Genomic DNA, 16,105 nt, shown 5'->3' with positions numbered 1-16,105 from the left:
CAGAGAGCTGAAAGAAGTGTGGATATTTGTAACCCTGAGGATGAGGCAGAAAGAGTTCCAGGAGCAGGGTGAGGAAGGAAACAGTGATTCTGAAAAAGGAGATTAACTGTGTGGTGAGAGCATGGACAGAAACTAGGATGGTGGGAAGAAAAGGTTATCCTGTCTGAGCTGATGAGGGAAAATGACCACAGACTGGAGAAGCAGTACAATGTGTCAGAGAGAGGAGCAGCTCTGTGAAGGCTGGGCAAGGGCTGAGACAGGGATGGGTCACTGGGAAGAAGCCAGCATCCTCCACACAGAGAGCCATGGAGCTCTGACAGACTCCTGGGGAGGAGAGGGAAGGCTGGGCAGGGAGGTGATGAGTGCTCTGGGAAGAGCTGAGGGCTGTCCAGCTGTAGTGAGATGTTCTCGGAGTTCCTGTTCTCTAGAAGAAAGCAGACATTCCTGGGGAATGTCTCCATTTTGTTATTTGGAGTGGTGCTGTCTTGATAGATACTTCCTAAATAACAGTGGAAGGTTTATAATGTAAATGGAGAAATGCAACCTCACCCTGGCACCTCTGCACTCCCCCCAGCAGCACTGGGTACTGACTCATCCTCTTTCTATTAAAGGTTTCCAGTTACTGCCCCAGAACCTTCTGTAAATAACCTGGTGTTTTCTCAGTATCCTTCAGCTCTCCACCAGCTGTGCTGAGTTAGCTCCATGCTCCAGGTGGGCAGGGAGGGCTCCAGAGGACCAGGCACAGGAGATGCCCCAGACTTGTCCCCAGCCTCAGGGAGGCTCCTGCTGGGAGCTGTGTCTCTCAGTCAGGCTGGGGAGGGCAGATCTACCCCATGAAGCAGATATGGCTCTTGCCAAGCTGAGCATCCCCTTCCATAGCTGATCTGGCCCATTTCCGTATTTCCCTTTGCAGAGAGGCACCTTGCAGGCTCACTCATCAGTCTATATCCCATTGCCTCACTCTGTTTGTCATCTTGCTTGTCTCCAAACATCCTGGGAGGATGAGGAGAGTCTGCCTCCACATGCAGGGCGCCCAGCCAGGTAGGAGGTGGGACCCTGGTGTTCCGAGGGACCCAGCTGGGCCAGGAGGGAGGGAGCATCAGCTCCCCTGGATCCTGTCTGGCTGCTCAGGGAATATGGATGTTCATGGATGTAGGAGCATGGTTTGCCTCTGAGCTGAACCCTCTGACTGTGCCTTCAAGCATCTGTGGGTTGCACCTGGAGATCTGGAACCTCCAGCCAAGCGCTCACGTCCTGCTCCTGAGGTGCACAGTGCCAAAATGTGGAGAATGTTCTGCTAAAAGACGAGTTTCATGGAAACAGAAGAATTAGTTTGGGATCTGATTTGATTATTCTAATGTTTTCAATGAGAGATTTTTCCTTTCAGGCAGCTGGAGACCTCTGTGCCTTAATCCCTTTGTCAGCAAGCACATCCAATTATTTTAGACTCTCAGGGCCTATTTTGAAATAAATAAAAGCAAAAATTTCCTAAATCAGTTTAGGATCAGTTTAGTTTAGGTAATGTGTCTTATAGGGGACTGGTAAGGGCTGAAACTTTTCTACTGCTGAGAGCCAAAAGTAACCCCAAAGCCAAATTACTTGGTTTCTAGGAATCTAATTCTTCCTTAGAAATCTGGTAAAAGATCCTGCTCTGCCAGGTCATGGCCAGCTGGATGGAGGTGGGAGGTTACAGTCATGCCAGTGATGTCTGGGATGCAACATCCTCCTAAAAAATGTTTTCTTACCCATTTCCCACATTCCAATGATGATGAAAAGAGAAAGTCATCTCTTCCAGCTCTTACCCTTTTAGGAAGGGAGGTTGAGTGTGTCTCAGATGAGGAACCATCTTCCCTGGGACACGCCACATGAAGATGGCCATGGAAGAGTGGGAAAAATGGGCTGGAGCATCTCTGGGGGGATTAATTTAATTACACAGCAAAGTGGTGGTGTAATGAGGAATTTTCCCATGAAGTGGTTCCAGAATTCCTGACCCAGCAGGCAGTGCATGGAGTCAGTGGGATCTGCCATCTGAAGGAGTCTGGTTGATGTTGCCCTGTTTTACATAGAGGGATATGATTGAGGTTTTTTCTACAAGTCCCCCAAAAAACCCCAGGAGAAAGTGCTAAGTAAAGCAAATGCCCAAAATAAGTTCTGTCAGAAATAGGGAAATTCTCTGTCTTGAATGAAAGGAGAACCTGGAAAAAAACTGGTGAGACTGGGTGATGTAAGTTGCTATTTATAGCAGGGTTTAATGCTGAGGAATTGGGATTTACTCAGAAAAGGAAGTCATTAAAGATGTCCTGAGTTCAGAAATTGCCCCTAAGCCAAGGTCCACCAACCCCTGCAGCAGCTCCATACTGTCCTGCTCCAGCTCCAGCACTGATGGCATTCCACCAGCGTCCAGAAATTTCACCCGCCCCATCCTTGACACTGCTGGAGAAATGTTGGAATTTTTTAGATGATGTCACATCCTGGAACTGACTGCAGTAAGAAGCTGTGCCTGTGGGAGTGCCTGGGGAGCATCTGTCTCCAGTGTGGGGGCTCCAGGGGGAGCACGGCCGCCTCGGCTGGTCACCTCTGGCTGGTGCACAGAAAACACTTGTTTTCCCCTAAGTCATGTCAGGACAGGAAGCTGGTCACAGCTGATAAGAAATGTGTATCTCGCTAAAGGTCCCATTCTTACTCAAACAAAGGCATTTTACAAAATAAAATATTCTAGGGAATACTCTTCTTTCTAATGGCTGATGCCTCTGATTTTTCCTGGCCTTTCTTTTGAAGCAGAGCAAACCAAAGAAGATGAACTGTACAGTATTTCAAAGAAAATTAAGGTGAAATAAAAAAAGGTCTTTGCTCCACAACTCTCTCCATTCTTGGCATGAAAAGAAAAGAAAGAAACAGGGAAAACCTGAGGTTTTGCAATTTTTGAGCCTTAGGGAGGTGACTGTGGGGCTGTGTCCCTGGTTCACCCTGACTGCTGGCTCCAGGGACTGGGACATACCCAACCCACCCCCTTCAGCATCCCTCAGACCCCAAATGTCTGGGAGGACCAGAAAAAGTGTCTCTGCTGGGGCTGCATCCTCTGCCCACCTTGCTCAGACCATTGTTGAGTCCCCCTGAAAAAAGCAGGGAGGGCCTGGCTGAAAATTCAGAGTTCTGCTGGGATGGAAGCTAGAAGATGGTAGAGTTAGAATAGATATGAGGAAGGGATTCTTCCTTGTGAGGGTGGGCAGACCCTGGCACAGGGTGCCCAGAGCAGCTGGGGCTGCCCCTGGATCCCTGGCAGTGCCCAAGGCCAGGCTGGACATTGGGAGCACCTGGGACAGTGAGAGGTGTCCCTGGGGTGGAACAAGGTGCTCTTTAAGGTCCCTTCCAACTCAAACCACTCTTTGATTCTATGATTCTATGAATACCAAACCTACTTTTGATGAACCCAGTGGGCCTTGCCTGCTTTTTATATTCAAGGAAAAATAAAAATAAACAAGACACTAATAGTTTTCATTTTCATTGGTGCTCCTGCTCTGCAGCATTCTAGGCATTTTTGGGTGGGATGGGTGAAGGTGGCCTCAGGGATGTCTGGCTGATCCCCACAGGTTATAACCACAACCTCCTCTGAGAGCAGGGATAACCTTCAAACTTGTGTCAGGGCTATTGCCACAGCTGGAGGACATCCCTGATCATAGAATCATTGAATCATTTAGGCTGCAAAAGCCCTCTGAGGTCATTGAGTCCAGCCATCCTCCAAGCATTACCAGAGCCACCAGTAATGCAAGTCCCCAATGCCACATCCACGCACGTGTTAAACCCCCCCAGGGCTGGGGACTGATGGCCCCTGGCCTCCCTTGTGCAGTGCTGGCCGCTCTCTGCAGGGTCCTGGCAGGGCTGTGTCACTGTGGGGAGCTGTGAGCCCCAGTCCCACAGCGAGGTGTGAGCTCTGCAGCTGCCAGTGAGCAGCCGTGCTCAGGCGCTGCTCTTTACTGGCATCACGATTCATTCAGAGCTGTCAAACCACTTCCCACGTGTGGGGCTGTTTGATGGTAGGGGTGCTCAGCAGTGTTTCTCTGAAGTGCAGGTCCTGTCCTCCCTAATATGGAGGGTTTTTCCACCCCAGCTGGGTTTGTGCCCTTCAAAGGGGATATTGTCCAGCTGGCCCAGCTGGCATGGGATGTGCCTGGCACCCGCATCCCCTGGGAGAGAGGGGAGGGCTCGGGGAGCTTTGGCACTGCATGCTGGTTGTGCTGCAGCTCCACAGCCTCTCCTGCATCCCTTCATGGCCCTGCAGCCTCCCCCTGTGGGCCCCTGCATCCTTCCACAACCCCCACAGCCTCTCCTGCATCCCCCCAGCACCTCCACAGCCACAGCATCCCCATCCCTCCATTGCCCCAGGGTTCCTGCATCCTATGGGCACCACACAGGGATGTGCAGCCACTCCTTGGGGCTTGGTGGGGTCAGTCTGTGAGTGGGAGTAGAGGGACCTGGGCTCAGTCAGGGATCACCTGAGGGACAGTCCTTTGACCCCCAGAGCACCTCACCTCTGCCCCAGCTGAAGCTACCAGCATCTCCCAAACGGATCATCCCCCTCCCCAGAGCTTGCATCCACTTGTGGGCCTATGGAAAGAGGAGAAAAGGCTACAGGAAGTAACAGGAGTGGAATAATAATCCTTCCTGTGCTCCAAGGTCCTTCAGTGCCAGGGCTGGGATAGTGCAGCCCCCACACGTGAGCTGTGCCCCAGGGGGAGGCTGACAAAGGCCCCCATCAGCCTGGGGAGAGCCCTCACCCATGGGAAAAGTACCCCCATTCCCCAGCCCTGGCTTCTTGGCTTTGTGACCTGTGTCTCTAGGCAAGGGCAGGATTTCAGGGCAGCTTGGAGGAGTTTGAAAGCTTCTGGGCTAATCCTTGTCACTGTTTATACCCCAGGGTGAAGACTCAGCAGCCCCATAACAGCCTTTCCCTACACATTTCTCCTTTGAATAATTTTAGCTTTCTATTTCTACCCTGCCTGCACCAAAACAAACCTCATAACCCAGTTGAGTGAGGCAAAAGTGGTAAACAATGGCTTTTTTCCAGGAATAATAAAGGAAGCTTGGGAGGGGTCAGCTAATGACACTTAAACTGCAGGAACTGCAATAGCAGAGAGCTCTGGGATTTGCCAGAGAAGCAAAAACCAGTGGACAGAGCAGAAAACCGAAAGCAGAAACCAGAAGCTGGGCCCAGAGGTCAGCAAGGGAGGCTGGTTTGAGATGGCCGTGCCGAGCTCCAGGGCGGCAGCCGGTGACCCACAGCAGAGCCCGGCAGGCGGGGGCACGGTGAGGGCAGGAGCTGCCCCCTGTCCCGGAGCCTTCCCGGCATTCCGGGGCAGTGACATTCCAGCTGACAGAGCAGCTCTGAGGGCACCCGCTGGTGGCATAACCTCCTCCTCCTCCTCCTCACATTCCACTGTGCTTTCTTTCCTCTCAGAGCTTCCAGGTGAGAGACAGAGCTGCAGGTCCCATGGCAGCCACCACACCTCCCCATCCCCCTGTGCCCCACGCACATCATCAGTCTCATGGTTGGTGCCTTGCAGGCAGCAGCTGGTGAGAAGAAGGTGCGAAGTTGCCATGAGCAAAGCTGTCACCTGCTGGCGACGGGGTGGTGCCAGCCACAGGGCGCCTTTCTGCAGCCACAGCCTTTGTCACTGCTCCATTCGGCGCTGGCATTTGTCACACCCAAATGTGACTTGCAGGAACAGAGGAACGTAAAACTCCCACTGTTGGTTTCTGAATGAATTATTTCCGTGGCAAAAAGCCATAATTTGGGGTTTTTTCAGCAGCAATTCAGCCGCAAGCTGGAGCCACTTCTTGTTCTGTGCTGAGCTGATTAGACTTACCAAGGGAGCAAAGAGCTGATCCTGCCAGACTTGCTTCTGGCAAAATCCACCACTTTCCCTGATATCCTTGTCAGGACTTACAGAGACTTTGCTCCCTCTAAAAGCACATCCTTGGCCTCTCTGGTAAGGTCCTTGCCAGGATGAGGATGTGCCACAACCAGCAGCACCAGGGATGTCATGCAGGACCAGACCATGAGGGAAAGGAGGGATGCAAAACAAACCCTCCCCATGGAATAAGCATGGGAAGGAGCAGACCAGTCTAAGGAACCTCCAAGCTTCTCCTTTCAGTCCCTGCCAGGGACAAGGCAGCTGGTGAAGGACAGTGCCTCCATTGCTCTCATGTGCAGCTCCAGGGTAGCTGAGCAGGGGGTTTAGAGTTCTGGGAGAGAAAATCCAGGCTCAGGAACACACCCAGAGAGGCCTGAGTAGCCTCTCTGCAGTGGGGAGTGACAGAATGTGGCAGGAGATCAGAAGCTCAGGTCAGCCCTCTTCCTGCTCCCCAAGCAGCTGCCCTGAGCTGTTGGCCTGCTGAGACTTGGTCTCTCCCATGTCAGGCTGGTTGTCCCCCACTTTCATCTCACCTCTTTGGCCAGGAAATCCACCTTCTACCCAATGCATCTCTTGGACAGAGTGGCTGAGGCTGGCAAAATGTCTCAGGAGTGACAAACCTCTTCTGCTAGGGAACTCCCTGCTCTCAGGTGAAATCCTGACCTTTGGGATGCCTGTGACTGCCAAGGGCAAAGTGATAAAGGGTGGATTAGTGAAACAGCAGTGAGAGAGGCTGAGAATGGGCTCGACACTGTCCTTGGAGGGTTGTGATCTATTGCACAAAGCTAGAGCCAGTCAGCAGCAGGGAAACCCAGGGATCGACACTGGCTAGTCCTTAATATGTTTATGTCCTGGCTGATGGGACAAAGGTCACCCTCAGCGAGCTGGCAGGCGAATACACACATTTGGGAGGGTGGCTTGTCACGTGAGAGGGACATGCTGCCATCATAGAATCATGGAATGTTTTGGGATGAAAGAGACCTTAAAACCCAAGCAGGTCTGTCCCCCCTGCCATGGGCAGGGACACCTTCCACTGTCCCAGACTGCTCCAAGGCCTGTCCAACCTGGCCTTGGACACTTCCAGGGAGGGGGCAGCCACTGCTTCTCCCTGGAAGCAAGCTGCTCCAGGGTCTCACTACCCTCACAGAGAAAAATTTCTTGCTAATATTTAATCTCTCTTTTTTTTTAGTTTAAAGCTGTTCCCTCTTGTCTTATCACTTTTGTCCTGTGTGAAATCCATGGAGACCCCATCAGGATGGAGAACCTCATGAAGCTCAAAAAGAAGTGCAAAGTCCTGACCCTGTGAAGGAACATCCCCAGGCATCAGTACATGGCAGTGCTGACCAGCTGGAAAACAGTTTGGCACAAAAGGACCTGGGGCTCCTGGTGGGCACCAGGCTGGACATGAGCAGCAATATTCCCTTGCCACCAAAATTCCATCAGGCTCCTGGGCTGCATGAGGAGGAACATTTACAGCAGGTTGGAGGAGGGGACCCTTCCCCTGTACTAAGCATTGGTGAGTCTGTTCCTCAAGTGCTGAGTCCAGTTCTGGACTCCCCAGGATTAGAGATGTATGGACATACTGAGACAGTCCAGCAAAGGGCCATGGAGATGAAAAAGAGATAGTAGCATTTCTCCAGGGAGGACATGCTGGTACAGTTCAGGATGGAGAGGGCCCAGAGGATTCTTACCAATGTATGTGGAGCAAAGTAGATGCAGCCCAACTCTCAGTGGTGGCCACTAACAGGACAAGAGGCAACAAGAAATTCTAATTAAACACCAGATAAAGCTTTATTGCACTCTGAAGCAGGCTGTCCAGAGAGGCTGTGCAGTCTCGCAGCACACGGGACATGGTCCTGGGCAGCATCTCCAGGGACTGGGCCGGATGAATTCCAGCCCTGCGGGTGTGGGGAGGCAGGCTGAGTGCTGTGGGTGGCACAGAGCCCTCAGTGCAGCTACCCTTGAGCTCTGGGACAGCAGCTCAGCGGTCTCTGGCAAACATCCAGCACACAACGGCACGAGAGCACTTCTGTGCTGTCTGCTGGGGTTTTTTCCAGAGCTGCGTAATCCTAGGCAAACATTGTCTTTCCCTACATAGCCTCATAGGGAAAACCCCCTCTAGAGTCCAGTGGGACCATTATCCTTTTTGTGGCCAGGTCACTTGGCACATTTTAGTTTCCTTTTCATTTGATTAAAGCAAAAATGAATGCTGAGTCACTTGGCATTGTGAGGGACCATATTCCATTCTACCTCGTTTTTTTCTGTTCCCTCTAATTCCCTTCAGCTGTTTCATTTTCATGTCATCCTTTATCATCATCCTGGAATTTCCATTTCGGCTGCTCCCAGCTGCCTCCAGGACTCCCTTTTAAAAGAGGGCCGAATCCAGCTGTTGCACACTGAGCTGCATCTTTCAGAGCTTCTGCTCCTGCCCTGACAGCCCTCACCCAACGGAAAGATGAAGGTTTCTGCAGCTGGATTGGCTCTTCTTCTCATTTCAGCCTCCTTCTCCCAGACTTTCTCTGGACCAGGTGAGTCCTGCTTTTTCATTTGTGAAGGGAGAACAGATATGAACCTTCCATATTATTTCTCCATTGAGCTCCCATGACAGATAAGTGGGAATTTTTCAGCATTTTTGCTATTCTTCACTCTGCCCAGACATCAACTGCATGTAGGAACCCTGGAATCAGAAAATCATCCATCTGTCCATCCATCCATCCATCCATCCATCCATCCTGGGCTCAAAGTACTTATTCCTGGTTAGAATTGAGAGATTTCAGCCTCTGTCCTGGGGCTGGAGGAGTTGTGGAAGTGAAGCTCTGACCAATGGCAGAGTGAGAATCTCACAGCACCTTGATACTGCTTGGGGCATTGGACCAGATGATCCCCAATGTCCATTTCAACCCTAATTATTCTCTAATTTCTCACTACCTTCCCTGCCAGCACAGGTCCCAGAGCTCACATTGTCTTCCTTTTCCTCTTGTAGCTGGACTGGAGATCCCAACCTGCTGTTTCACATACAGCCAGCACAAGCTGCCACGGAGGCTCATCCAGCACCATTACAGCACCAGCAGCAACTGCCCCCAGCCAGGCATCGTGTGAGTGCCAGCTTGGGACAGGGACAGCACTGGGGGTGGGGAGTGACCAGCTCTGCCCTGCAGGGGGCTGTAGGAGCAGAGCAGGGAGAGGGGAATACTGAGGAGAAGGGGCTCTCACAGGCGTTGCTGGGGATGCTTGTGGGGGGGTTCCCAGGGATGCTCCTGCAGGCTGGGGAGCATCACGGCCAGCTGCTGCCCTCAGCATCAGCACAGGGCAAAACTTCTTGCAATGCTCAGAGCTGGGATCCAGGCTCTCCTGGGAAGCAGGTGTGAGCAGAGCTCTAACATGTCCCATCCCTGTTCCACAGGTTTGTCACAAAGGAAGGCCGCCAGGTCTGTGCCAATCCTGAAAACAACTGGGTCCAAAGCTACCTGAGAATTCTGGGGCAGAACTGAGCGAAGCAGTGTGGCAAGAGTAGCTACTGTCAAGTTATGTTATCCTGAGCTCCAGCCATGGAGCAGGACCCTGGGACAAGAGGAGCCACAGGAGCATCTGCAGGTGTCCCCAAGGGACTGCTGGAAGGGCACCTTGTGTTGGGGGCTGCTGCTCATCCTTGCTTGCACAGACCAGGCTTCAGCCTCATCCCTCTGCCCACCCCCAGGCCCGTGGGACTGCACCTTGGCTGTTGCATTATTTGAAGTTATTTAAGAAATCATCATATGGGGCGGTCAGTCCTTTTTTTTCCGTGGATGATTATATTATTTATAGGGGGGTGACAGGGAGGGTATTTCTAGGAGGGTGACCCAATGTTGGATGATGGAAAATCCTGGTTTAAACATGTCAACGCATGATTCTGGAGAATAAAGAATTTGGAGAAAACCTTTGCTTTTTCCCTTTTATGTGCCTCTGTGTGGTGTTCACCAGCACACACAGAACAAACCTCTGAGCCATCTGAGCCTCTATAGGACACGTGAAGATGGGAAATGGTTTGAGGCAAACCCATAAAGTTTCCATACTGCAGACTCAGGAACAGCCTCCAAAACCTCATTCCCCCCCAGCACACACCCCCAGTCCCCACATCCTCTACAGAATTAGAAGTGTTTATACCCACATGGGGGACTTTTGCATTCATGAATCTGCTCTCTACACTCCCAGGCACGTTGCACACATTTGCTGCTCCCAGCCCCACACACCCCACATCAAACTGATACTTGGGTGTGCAGCAATGAGACCAGCAGTGCTGGAGAGGGACAGGGACCCCATCTTTCATTCTGACCACCCCAATGAAGGTTGTTCCTCACTTTCCCACCTGTAGAACAAGGGGAAAGGTTCAGCTCTTGGTGTAGGGGTAAAACAACCAGCAGAAAACCTGCTGCACTTGTTCTCAGGATACAGCTTTCCATGGGAACATGAATGGGAAGGAGCAGGAAAGGCACAGTGCTGGGCACACCTTGTCCATGGAGATCATGCTCAGAGTTCCTTGACATCTATACTCCGTGAAGAAATCCCAAAAGGGTTTGGGTATAAAGGAACTTAAAGCTCATCTCATTCCACCCCTGCTGTGGGCAGGAACACCTTCTACTGGACCCTCATGGTCCAAGCCCTGTCCAACCTGGCCTTGGACACTTCCAGGGCTGGGGCAGCCACAGCTGCTCTGGGTGCCTGGGCCTCACCACCCTCACAGGGAAGAATTTCTTCCTAATGCCCATTCTAAACAGACCTCCTTCAGTGTAATACCACTCCTCTTTGACCTACAGCAGCAGGCCCTGCTAAAAGTTTTGTTCCCGCCCTTCTTACAGACCCTTTCCACTGCCCCCATAGCATAGTCCAGAGCTGGCCTAGCCTTGCCCACATTTTGTTCTTCCTAAAGCAAAAAAGCAAGCTTTCTCTTAGTGTTTATTTTTTTCCCCTGCAGTTATAGGTCAGATTTGGCAACTCTGAGGCTGGGAAAGCACCTCTGTATTGTCTTGTGATTTCTCTCTAGTCTTGTGTTTTCTGGGCAGGAAAGCTGGCTGTAGTCAAGAGGGTGATGAACACCCGAGGAGCAGCATCCCAGGCAAGGGCAGCCCAGCCCAGGAGCATTCTGTGCCCCAGGATTTGGTGCTGGGGCCATACATGGGGAGGTGCAAATCTGCAGGGGGTGTATCCTGAGTGTGGCTACCTCACTGTGCTGTGAAGCTGTGGGGCAGAGTGGTTGGTGGATGGACAGGAGCAGGTGAAGATCCCAGGAATGGGGTGCTGGATGTCTCCACTACCCCTGAGGACATCCCAACCCCAGGTTTGGCACTGCAGAGCAATACAGAAGCCCCAGATTGTCCCTGCTCTGGGACTCGGAGCTGAGAGGGGATGGAGGATGGATGTTTTGGAGAAAGGGAAGTTGAGGGGAGTACTGGGGAAGTTGAGGGAAGTATATCCCATGCCCAGGATGCAGGGACAGGCTGGAGAGGCTGGATCGTCCAGGATGCAGCTGCCTCCCCTCAGGACGGTCCCTGGCTGTGTGCCTAGGCACTTGTGGGAATTTCCCTCTCAAGCCTTTCTGGTTTCAGGTTTCAGTTTCCAGTTGCTGGACTTGGGGAACGTCTCCTTCCCTGCCTGCAGTGGCAGAAGGCATCAGGAGATCAGAAGACCTTCATGGTCCCATGGGCAAAACACTGGATAGCCTGGTTTTCTCTGGCCTTTTTGAGACACGAACCCTGTGGCTGTTCCCTCTCTCCCAGCTTCACTTGAAGAAGCCCTGGGAGGAGAAAGGTGCCAGGGACACCCTCAGTCCCAGTGCTCACATTTTCTCCCAGCTGGTCACTGCTCCCAAACCCATAATGAACATCCTGGCATGGCCTCTCCCTGCCACTCCTGGAGAGCTGATAGTTGGATCTGGGCCTCACACCTCAGCCTCTTCAATTTCTGTCTTTTCAACTTGCACTGGCCACTTTGTCCAAGAATCCTTTCTCCTAAACCCACCCATTTATACATCCCATCCTTGGTGCTGCCCTGTGGAAAGTGGGGGCTGGATGGATCAGGCTAAGTGCAAACATTGTCTGCGTATCTGCCCAAGTCCTGGTGGGAACTCAAAGGTCTCTCTGCTTGAGCCTTGTTCCTCTCCTTGTTTCTGCTTTTCTTTCCCAATCCTGCTCTGCTCCAGGTGAGCCACAGACCCACCCAGACCCACAGAATCACTGAGGCTGGAAAAGACCTCCAGGATGGTGGCTCCAGCCATTCCCCAGCACTGCCAAGACCACCCACGTCCCTAAGTGCCACATCCACACATCTGTTACACTCCTCCAGGGATGGAGACTCTGCCCCTGCCCTGGGCAGAGGTGATGGTGAGCAAGGAGAGGTCAGGAGACAACCTGAGCATCTGCAGAGCACTGTGGCACCAACGGGGCTTGGGGCTGCTTTACAGACAGTTTACTTACACTGGTTTTCTGTCCCTCATAACCGGTTCTGAGGGACACAGCCCGAATTGTTCCCATCCTCTGCAGAGCTCCAGCAGGGAGGTGGGACCAGCAGTCTCATTTTCTACCCACAAAGTTACCAGCCAGTTTTAATTGTCAACCGCAGGCTGATAAAATGCTTTTGTTGGTTTTACTTTGTGCTTTTTAAAACAAAATCTTGTTTCCTGCCCCAGGAAGCTGCAGAACAACAGTGAATTGGTGCTTGTCTTGCAGTAAACATTAACAGAGCATCCCAAGAGTTTAGCCTGGCTCAGGCTACATTCCAAGGGAGCCTGTGCCAGGGATGTAGTCCTGGCCATCCCCCTTTCCTCTCACCACAGGGACACCCCTGAATCCTCACCCTGAGATTTCCAGGCATTTCTTTGCCAAATCTGCAGTGGCACAGCCCCACTAGCTCCCAGCCTTGGCTATGATGTGATGGGGAAAAGGGCTGGGAAGAAGTTCTGGCTCCACATAAGTGCAGGGACTGGGAAGGGCTGGGAGGTGCTGGGGCTGGTGCTGCTGTGGTGCTGGGATCAGGGAGGCCAAGCAGAAGGGAAGGCTTTTAGGACTAAGAAGGCTGGGGCACTTCCAGCTGAGAAGTTGGGTTTTTCCCCTACATCCCCGAAAATAGTTTTAGTGGGGTCCCCATTTTCCAAACAGGAGAGGAACAACCAGTGATGACACAGAGAGAAAACAGCTTTATTCATTGGCACCAGCACAAAACAGCAATTTGAGAATAAGGCTGAACACTGTGGTTCCACAACAAGCATCCTGTAAGTAACCAGGGTACCACTTCCTTCTCTAGGGACAGATCTTACTCACAGCATCTATTGCACCGTTACAAAATTCAGTAGGAAAATTAATCCTGGGCTCATAAAACAGCACTCAGAGTTAATTCCAACCCACAGATAGCTCTGGGATGAAATCCCCCTCCCATTCTAGCAGTGGAGGCACAAGGTGGGGCTCAGTTTAGCCACATCACACAGCAAGGCACCCCAAGATGGGTCTGCAAGGCCAAGAGGTCTTCAGCATCATGTCTGCCCGAAGTGTAGCTGAATTATTGTGGACAAATGACACCTTTGCAAGGCAAAACAAACTTCCAGGGTCCTAAGGTGGCTCAGCAGGTCCTGGTGCTTGGCAGTAGCATTTCTAGGTCTGTGCCAAACTCTCCTGGGTGGTCTGGCAGGACTTCTCAGCTTCCAGTGCTCACTGCAGCTCCAGGCTGTTCACGTATTCCTTCACCCACCTGGAATCAGGGTTAGCACAGATCTCCCGCTTCTTCCTGGTCACAAACCTGGCAAGTCATGAGTTCAGGGGAAAAGGAGCATCAGGGACTGGGGTCATGTTATTGAGTCATCTCTCACAAACTCTCAAGCATCCTTGAGCTGCAGAGTGTGCTAAAACCCAGGGGGAGATCAGGTCCCTTGGGAGACCCTGCCATGCTCAGATATCTGTCCCCTTGTCCTGTGCACAGGTGAGCCCGGGTGCAGTGCGGAATGTTGTGTGGATTGAGTTCATCAAGCTCTGGAAGGTCCTGCTGCCCCCTGACCTCCTTCCCATGCCTTATTCCCAGCATCAGGACAGTCCAAGCAGACCAAGGGACCACTTATTTCTCAGCTGAGGAGGATGAGGGCTTACACAGTGCACATGGGACCTGGGTGGCTGCTCCCTTCCCCAGTGTGGTGCCTCACAGCATCCTGGCCCTGTTGGATGTGAAGCCAGGAGCCCGGAGGCTGGCAGAGCCTCCCCCCAGGGCCTGGGCTGGTACTTACACAACTGCTGGCTGGGAGCACTTGCTGCTGGTGTAGAAATACTCCTGCACATGACTCTGAGGCAACTTTCGTGAGATGTAGCTGAAGCAGCACAAACCCATGTCAGACCCCACTGCAAGAGATCAGGAAATCCAGCCTGAGACCATTACTCAATAAATTGTACTTTCCTGGCTGAGACCACAGGCAACCACCTCCGTAATCAGCTGAACTGTCCCTTCTCCTCCTGTTTTCCCTAAAAATCAGCAAGAAATTGCTGTGAACAGAGAAACTTGATAAAAAAAATTGCTAGGATTGTTTGTTAAATGTTTTACAATAACATCCAGGGTAAAAATCCCTATTGTTACCCTCCACCCCTAAGGGCCAGCAAGAAAATGAGGGGAGAGGAAACCTGAAAACTTTTATACCAGTAAAATTCATCCCTTAAATAAAAGGATATTAGAAAGGAAGACCAGTTGAAATAAATCAGGAGAAGTTATTCAAACAGGTTTCCAACATTTGCAGCTGACTTTTGTGAGTTCTGCTCCAAATTGCAGGCAGTCAGAGCTAAAGTCCATCCCAGGAGAGCAGAGGATGCTGTACTCACATGGAGCAGGAAGGGCCTGAGAAAAGAGGTGAGCAACCAGGATGATGGAGAGGCAGAGTCTGGAGTGTGTGGAGATGTTCATCCTGGACAAGGATAAGCAGAGGCAGGATCAGAGCAGGTTCCTCCTGTGCCTTTTGTGAGGTGCTGGCTTAGTCCTTGCTCTTTATAGGGACAGTGGCCAGTCAGTCAGAATTGAAAGCAAACGTGGAATTTCCAAAACATAATAGAGCTGATGTCATGGCACCTTTGCCTCAGAAATACTGAAGAAAAAAAAAAAAAAAAGAAACAGCTGGCTGAGGAAGTAGCAGAATAGCCTTTGTGTGAAGGGAGGTAAGTGTGAGCAAATCAGCCTCCAGTGACCAAGACAGGATATGAAACCACCCTTGAGCAGCAGGTTCACATGCATCATCCAAAACAACTCTGCTTATCAAAGTCACCTCAGCACCCCCACAAAAGCACCAGGAGGACCCAGCTCAGTCTCATCTTCAAGGAACCAGGTCTGGGGGTTACAGGTGCTCAGAACCTCAAATGGAAGGTGCTGGCTCCACCAAGGGGTCCCTTCTCCAGTGCTGGGTCTGGGAAGTGTCCAGGGTGGATACAGGGGTCAGTGAGGGCAGCGTGGACAGCAGGAACACTCAGTCTGGAGACTGGCTGTAGGTCCAGGTTGGCAGCCTTGGCACCATCAAGCACAGAATTCTCAGTGCTGTGCTTCCAGGGTGGGGCTGTGCCCTCCAAACCCCTCCCAACAATCCCAGCAGGGGCTGGGCTGGACTGGGAGTCCTGCCTGGATGGGCTAACTCTGCAAAGAGCATCTTCTCCAAGCGCCAGTGGGTTTCTTCAGAGTGGGATGCAGAGGGCAGAGCAGGAGCTTCCCCAGCCCAGGGAGCTGAGAGGGACCAAGAGACCCCAGCCCTTGGTGCCCACCTGCAGTCATGGAGGTCATGGCAGGGACTGCACAGAGGCCCCTGGCACTGCCCTGGCCGTGACATGATGGGTTCCCCAGGATGTTCCAGGGAGCATTTCCCTTTTTCCATCTCTCTACTTTGTGACTGGCCCCCATTTTGCCAGCTCACAGCCTGTGGTTCCTCTGGGTGTTTCCCAGCCCAGCTGCTGCTCACAAGGTGCCACGAGCTCGTGTTTCCCAGATTTCCTCACTGACCCTCATCCCCAGGGCTGCAGAGAAGGGCTGCTCTGCTGCCATTCTCCTTCTCCTCCACTGGCCTCATGGGTCTGTGGGGGCACTCAGAACCTTCCCAGTGTCCCCTCCACCACAGTGTCCCCATGGGTGGGGACCAGGGCTGCAGGAGGGTCTCCAGGGCTGTGCCAGGGACCCTGTTGGGGTGGTAGGAGCTCATGGTTTCTTCCAGG

At 52.1% G+C, this 16,105-nt stretch overlaps 2 protein-coding genes across 2 annotated transcripts; one reads left to right on the top strand and one right to left on the bottom strand.

Annotated features, from left to right (window-relative positions):
* Positions 1 to 7,734: 7,734 nt before the first annotated feature.
* On the top strand, positions 7,735 to 9,815 carry LOC102064084 (C-C motif chemokine 4 homolog). Its single transcript, XM_026797287.2, has 3 exons — positions 7,735 to 8,440; positions 8,896 to 9,007; positions 9,316 to 9,815. The coding sequence occupies exons 1-3, from the start codon at positions 8,368 to 8,370 to the stop codon at positions 9,401 to 9,403; spliced, it is 273 nt and encodes a 90-aa protein (XP_026653088.2). The 5' UTR covers positions 7,735 to 8,367; the 3' UTR covers positions 9,404 to 9,815.
* Positions 9,816 to 13,057: 3,242 nt separating this feature from the next.
* Positions 13,058 to 14,987, bottom strand: LOC102063911 (C-C motif chemokine 5). The gene is made up of 3 exons (XM_005493742.2): positions 14,738 to 14,987; positions 14,155 to 14,266; positions 13,058 to 13,676 (listed from the first exon to the last, which is right to left on the bottom strand). The coding sequence occupies exons 1-3, from the start codon at positions 14,817 to 14,819 to the stop codon at positions 13,589 to 13,591; spliced, it is 282 nt and encodes a 93-aa protein (XP_005493799.1). The 5' UTR covers positions 14,820 to 14,987; the 3' UTR covers positions 13,058 to 13,588.
* Between the last annotated feature and the right edge of the window lie 1,118 nt (positions 14,988 to 16,105).

Source organism: Zonotrichia albicollis, chromosome 22, assembly GCF_047830755.1.
Source record: "Zonotrichia albicollis isolate bZonAlb1 chromosome 22, bZonAlb1.hap1, whole genome shotgun sequence".
Lineage (NCBI taxonomy): Eukaryota > Metazoa > Chordata > Aves > Passeriformes > Passerellidae > Zonotrichia > Zonotrichia albicollis.
The sequence above is the reverse complement of the archived record's forward strand: the minus strand, read 5'-3'. Positions and strand labels throughout refer to the sequence as shown.

What these genes read in the sequence shown, in the direction of transcription:
- LOC102064084 (XM_026797287.2), top strand. Translation starts at nt 8,368, where the DNA reads ATGAAGGTTTCTGCAGCTGGATTGGCTCTTCTTCTCATTTCAGCCTCC. An exon ending in CCAGACTTTCTCTGGACCAG is followed by an intron (nt 8,441 to 8,895) that starts GTGAGTCCTGCT and finishes TTCCTCTTGTAG; the next exon opens with CTGGACTGGAGATCCCAACC. An exon ending in TGCCCCCAGCCAGGCATCGT is followed by an intron (nt 9,008 to 9,315) that starts GTGAGTGCCAGC and finishes CCTGTTCCACAG; the next exon opens with GTTTGTCACAAAGGAAGGCC.
- LOC102063911 (XM_005493742.2), bottom strand. Translation starts at nt 14,819, where the DNA reads ATGAACATCTCCACACACTCCAGACTCTGCCTCTCCATCATCCTGGTT. An exon ending in TCAGGCCCTTCCTGCTCCAT is followed by an intron (nt 14,267 to 14,737) that starts GTGAGTACAGCA and finishes GATCTCTTGCAG; the next exon opens with TGGGGTCTGACATGGGTTTG. An exon ending in TGCTCCCAGCCAGCAGTTGT is followed by an intron (nt 13,677 to 14,154) that starts GTAAGTACCAGC and finishes ATGACTTGCCAG; the next exon opens with GTTTGTGACCAGGAAGAAGC.